Source organism: Teleopsis dalmanni, unplaced genomic scaffold (assembly GCF_002237135.1).
Source record: "Teleopsis dalmanni isolate 2A unplaced genomic scaffold, ASM223713v2 unscaffolded_contig_2668, whole genome shotgun sequence".
Classification (NCBI taxonomy): domain Eukaryota; kingdom Metazoa; phylum Arthropoda; class Insecta; order Diptera; family Diopsidae; genus Teleopsis; species Teleopsis dalmanni.
The window spans coordinates 1-6,515 of NW_024034050.1; the positions used below are offsets into that span (position 1 = coordinate 1).

At 37.8% G+C, this 6,515-nt stretch overlaps 1 protein-coding gene across 1 annotated transcript; it reads right to left on the reverse strand.

Moving 5' to 3' along the window:
• Window positions 1-63: 63 nt before the first annotated feature.
• On the reverse strand, window positions 64-5,914 carry LOC119664805 (the record flags this gene model as incomplete). The annotated part of the gene is made up of 1 exon (XM_038074204.1): window positions 64-5,914. A coding segment is annotated over exon 1 (5,851 nt), but the record flags the coding sequence as incomplete, so codon positions are not given.
• Between the last annotated feature and the right edge of the window lie 601 nt (window positions 5,915-6,515).

Here is a 6,515-nt window from a genome sequence, read left to right on the forward strand (position 1 = left end):
AATCGATTGCCCCTCTCTTATTTCGGGCGCTTGACATAAATTCAAATGCTGTTCTCAATTCACTTTCTGCTTGCTGGAAATGATGAACCACAAACTTGCATGTTGAATTTAAGTTGCTTTGATCACATAGCTTCAAAAGATTCAACGTTGAATCCTTTAGTATGTCCAGCTCTGTATTAAATGGAGCTAAATCGTAATAGATTATCATTTTCCAGTGGGATGTTATCAATTTTGTTGTTCCTACTTGTTCAAAATGTATGTCAGGAGCGGAGCGAAGTTCAGTTACGTTTACTGGTGAACAAAGAACAATCGGGAGTAAAAGTAGAGATATCAGTACTGTAGTTAATTTTATATTGGAGGACACACGTCTTTGTTTTCGTGGGACTATCTCATTGTCCATTCGTTCTTCTTTGTTATGGCGATTCTCCTGTGTTTTAATAGGTTTGTTTTCAGGAAATAAGGGTGCTAGTTTGTGAATTGGTCGCTTTAACATGCCTGTTGCGGTTTTGACATCTACGACTCGTATAAATCCATCATTACCCTTATATGTCTTCATTATTCGCCCTAAAGGCCATTGCAAAGGTTGTACATTATCTTCTTTAAGGATCACCAGTGTATTTTCTTCAATGTTTTTGCATTCTTCACGCCACTTGTTTCGAACCTGTAGTTCCATTAGGTACTCTGCCCGCCATCTTTTCCAAAACTCTTGTTTTAAGTGTGCAACCAGATTCCATCTATTCAAAAGAGATGATTTTACCTTTTCACATGTTGCGTCTACGGGTGCTGTTAGTGCATCACCAAGTAAGAAATGACCTGGTGTGAGAGCCTGCAAATCATTTGGATTAGACGACATTGGTGTTAAAGGTCGTGAGTTTAAAATAGCTTCTATTTCTATAATGACGGTTTCGAGTTCCTCGTACGTTAACGTTTCAGTTGAAACGCTTCGGACCAATAGGTACTTTGCTGATTTAACCGCTGCTTCCCATAGTCCACCAAAATGAGGTGCACGAGGAGGGATGAAGTGAAATGCTATTCCCTTGTTGCTGCAAGTTTTTGTTATTTGTTCCTGAGCTACATTGGAATGGATTGTTGTTGTTAATTCCTGCAACTTGTTAGAGGCACCGACAAAATTCGTTGCATTGTCACAGTATATATTTTGGCAGCATCCGCGTCGTGCGATAAAACGTTTTAATGATCCGATAAATGCTTCTGTTGTCAAGTCGCTTACCAGTTCCAAGTGTACTGCCTTTGTCGCAAAACAACAATAAACTGCTAGGTATGCCTTATGCGGACGTTTTCCTCTCACCTTATAATGCACCCAAAAAGGCCCACAGAAGTCAACTCCGGTATTAAAAAATGGCCTGTTTGGCTGTACTCGATGCCTTGGTAAACTTCCCATGACTTGTTCAAAAGTAACTGGTTTACATCTAGTACAACGAACACAATGGTGAATAGTTGATCTTGCCATAATTTTACCCTTGATCGGCCAAAATTTTTGTCTCGCTGCTGCCAGCAGTGCTTGACCGCCGCAGTGCATATTTCGTTCATGTATGTCTTTCATTATCAGTTTTACAATAGGGTTATTGTATGGAAGGACTATCTGATGCTTTTCATCATATGTAAGTGATGATGCTTCTAACCTTCCCCCCACGCGAATTATCTTGTGTTCATCTAAAAATGGCATCAGTCCAGCAAGTGTACTTGCAGGTTTTACTGTTTGGTTGCGTTCTAACTGAATTAATTCTTCTTTTAGTTCTGACTGTTGTATGTACTTCACTATATGCCTGAGTGACAGCTCCAGTTCCATAGGGCTTAGAGCCATAGTGATATTGCTTAAATTGGTTCGCCTTGCCCGATTTACAAATCGCAGCATATATCCTACCGTATGTAGTAGAGTTCTAAATGAATTCCTGTGATTGATTCTATCGATCCAATGGATATCGTAATCAGTTGAGATTAAGGCCACTTCCCTTGTCGTTTGTTTCCATTCAGGATTCACCGGATCAATACAGAGAGTTTTATTGAATTTGCCAGGCCAGTTGCTTTCGGAACCATGAAGAAAGAGTGGACCGTATAACCACAAGTTATTTTCGAGTAATTGAGCTGGCTTGATACCCCGTGATAATGAGTCAGCTGGGTTGTCCTTAGATCTTACGTGACGCCATTGATTAGGCAAGCTAATTTCCTGAATTGCATTGATTCTATTTGCTATGAATTGTTGATGCCTTGCTGATGAAGAATTGATCCAGAAGAGAACGATTTCTGAATCAGTCCAATAATATGTTGCTACATCATGATTTATATTGTTCTTAACCTTTTTCATCAATGTCGCTCCTAATAGAGCTGAACACAGTTCTAACCTTGGAATCGTTTGTTTTTTGAGTGGAGCAACACGAGACTTGGAACACAACAATCGATTTATTAGTCGACCATCCATTAGTTTCGCTCGAACATAGACTGCGGCTCCGTATGCCTTTTGTGAAGCATCACAAAATACGTGCAATTGTATTGATTCAAGTGCTGGCATCTGTTTTCCGAATATATGACGATCTATTTTAAATTGATCTAGTACTTGTAGATCGTCATAAAAGGTAGTCCACCTAGTGTATATTTCGGTTGGTACTGCTTCGTCCCATGTTAATTGTAGTTGCCATAGGTCCTGAATTAGTATTTTTGCTGTTACGAGTACTGGACCTAGTAGTCCCAATGGGTCGAAAATTTTGGCTAGGTTCGAAGTAATGGTTCTTTTAGTAATGATTTTTAGTGGATCCAGTTTTAATTTTAAGCGAAATTGATCTTCTTTTGGTTGCCAAGTCAATCCTAATGTTTTGATTGATGTTGCGTCGTCACTTTGAAAGTCCAAATCAACTTCTTGATCTTCTTTTGCAATATTTTGAAGAAGTGACGGATGGTTGGCACACCATTTACGTAGCTTGAATCCTGCTGATTCCAACAAACCTTTTAACTGAGTTTGTATATCTTTGGCAGTTTGGAGACTATTTGATCCACTTAGGCAATCATCTACGTAGAAGTCATTACTTAGTGCTGCTGCACCTAGTGGATATTTTTGCAACTCAGATTTCGCCAACTGTTGTAAGCATTTAGTAGCCAGATATGGGGCTGATCGTGTTCCATAGGTGACTGTTTTTAATCGATAAAATTGTAAGGGTTCGTTAATATTGCTTCTCCAGACTATTAATTGATATCTTTGATCTTCGGGCTGAATAATAATTTGTCTGTACATTTTTTGAATGTCAGAACAAAAGACAAATCTTGGGCACCTGAATCGAAGTAAAATCGCAAACAATTCCTCTTGAATTGTAGGGCCAGTAAACATTGTATCATTTAACGATAGTCCACTACTCGTCTTGCACGATGCATCAAATACCACTCTTAATTTCGTGGTGCTGCTATCGGGCCGTAAAACGCCATGATGTGGGATGACATAATGAGGATTAACTTGGTTGATGTCAACCCTTTCCATGTGTCCGAGATCAGCATATTCATTCATGAACTGTACATACTGTGTTTTGAGTATTACATCCTTATCGAGTCTTCTTTCCAACGCTAAAAACCTGTTAATGGCAATGTGTTTTGACTCACCAAGCAACGATGGATCTTGCTTGAAGGGTAATCTGACACTGAATCGACCGTCTTGATTCCTTTTCATATAAGTTGCAAAATGAGACTCGCACAACTCTTCGGAAGGAGACAGATTTTTGTTTGCCTTTTCTGGTTCATCCAGTTGCCAGAACCGCTCGATAACCTTCATCGTATCTTGCTCATCTTCAGAGCATATTCCACAAACTTGTGGTGAAATAATTGAATTTTGGTTAGATATTTTTCCCACCACAAGCCACCCAAGCAATGTGTTCTGTAGGATGGGGAGACCTCTGCCAAGGTTTATTTGGCCGATGGACAATAGTTGATGAGAAAACTCAGCTCCAAGTAGGAGATCGATTTTGTTTGGGGTATTGAACGACGGATCTGCCAGATTGATGTTCTGTGGTATTTTCCAGCTTGAGCTTTCAATATGAATGCTCGGCTGGTCACACACAATCTTAGGTAATACATAAGCCTCTATTCGGCTGCTAAATCCGTTAATTCTGGACGAGAAAGCTAAATTGATTCGTTGTTGCGCATCTTGTTTTTTTTGCCCCACACCTTCTATACATGCTGAGGTCTTTTTCGGGTTTTCACCTAACTTCTTAATTATTTGATCGGTTATCAGGTTGACTTGGGAGCCGGAATCCAATAATGCTCTGCACTCAATTTCTCTTCCATTGTTGCCTTTAACGACAACACGTGCAGTTCCTAATACCACATAATTTTTTTGGATGTTGAGATTGTTGGAGAACAGAGAAGCAGGATTTTTTGATAATGATGCCTTCTTAATCATGGATGCTTCAAGTGTGCCTTCTAAATGCAGCAAGGTGTTGTGTTTCTTGCTGCATTTTAAGCAACTGCCTGATGTGCAGTCTTTTGTGAAGTGACCATTTTTTAGACAATTGAAACATCGTTGCAATGATTTTATGAGATGTAGCCTCTTAGCTGGGGTGTCATCCAGGAACTGCTTGCATAGATGAATTGGATGATTATCTCTCTTGCATATTGGACATTTAGCTGGTGCAGTGTTAGTTGTAGCCACTGTCTTAACCCATTTTTTAATTGATGCGCTATTATTTATTGTTTCTAGCGATTGGAACCTTTGTTCAATAAATTGAAATAGTTCCTTCATAGTGATCAGCTCTCGATTGTTTGATAATGACTGCTCAAATGCTGTTTGTGTGATCTTGTCTAATTTCTTCAACGTCATATGAACAATTATGACGTCCCAATGTTCGACTGGAATGTTCTGCGCCTTAAGTCCCAATAAACACTCTTGTGAAATGTCATGCAATGTTTTAAGGCCAGAAGCGGTTTCAGTTGTCATTGCTGGTAATGCGAATAATTTGTTTAACAATGCGGTAACTAATAATCTACCATTATTGTATCTAGCCTTCAGAATCTCCCATGCGGTAATGTAGTTCTCAGCTGATGCTGGCAAATGCTTTATCAGGTTTTTGGGCTCACCAATCAAGTTAGTTGTTAAGTAGAACATCTTTTGGATAGGTTTGAATGGTTGTTCGTCTATAAGTTGTGTAAACAGGTCTCGAAACTCTACCCACTTCAGCTGGTTTCCGTCAAATATTGGAATTGTTAACTGTGGTAATTTTACTGCCTGAATTGTTGAATCGTGCTGGTAGTGAGAATTGAATGATTTTAGCTTGAGTTTCAAACAAATCTCCATGTCTTGGAGTTTTTGACTAATTTCATAATACAATTCCCAGGAGTACCCTTCAATGAATTCTTCTGATGTAGAATTCCATATTTTTTCATTGTTGTTATCGAATGCTTTGTGATAACCTTCTATCAAAGCAAGCTTGCAAGAATAAAAAACTTCATTTTGAGATTCTTGGCTTGCCATTTCAATTTCTTGACTGGATCTGTCAATGACATTTATGAGTGCTCGTTGATTACGCAACACTCTTGATAATTCTTCATTTTGTTGAAGCTGCATTGGATTTTGATTGTGTTGCCTTGGCGGCTTTTCCTGAGCATTTTCTACCTCTTGCATTTCGATTAATGCCTTGTTAAAAATACCCAAGTATTTGTTTGTCAATTCAGTCATTTTTTCATAGTAGCCCGTGGTGAAATACTCGTCTTCTGTATCTTCAGCCATAGCTTTACAAGATAATAACGTGTTGTGGTTCTTCTCTAACCTTGACCATTGTTCAGTTAACCGTAGAATTCTATCCTGATAATAGCGATTCGTCTTCCTTGAGGCTGGATCCTTCTTGAAGTTGCTGATTATCCTCTCGATCTCAGCTCCTATAGCTTGTTGTTGATCAATAAGTGTGTTGAAATGCTCCATGATAATGCCGTTCCTGTTTATTGTCCTTATAGGAATATCACGTCGGGGTCACCAAAATATGTTGAGAATGCTTTTATTCTCAAGTTTCTATCAATTTGTATTTGTATACCGGAATTCCACCAAGCACATGTAACTTGTTGGACGGTATATTTGTATACTTTTTATATTCTTGAAGATACCACCGAGCACATAAACCCGTTGGTAATTTTATGAAAAGAAGATAAGTTCTATTCAAATTTGTATCATCGAATACACTTTATTAAAAGAATTGATTTATTTATATACATTTTTCTTATAATAATTACTTACTAAAACTTATTACGTACAATAATTTACTGACCCAATTTAAAACAATAATTAATATCAAGCAAAAAATATTACTTATAATGACACATAAAATATTCAGCAAAACAATAAATAATTAATAGCAAGCAAATTACATAACATATTTAGCAAACAATGAATAATAAATTATTTAAAATGTGTTCTTGCCCTAGTTATAAAATAAACACTAATCAGCAAAAATATAACCTATTAATATATTACGATTACGTTAAATGCATTTTATCATGGGTCAGCAAAAGACAAAATAAATGTAATA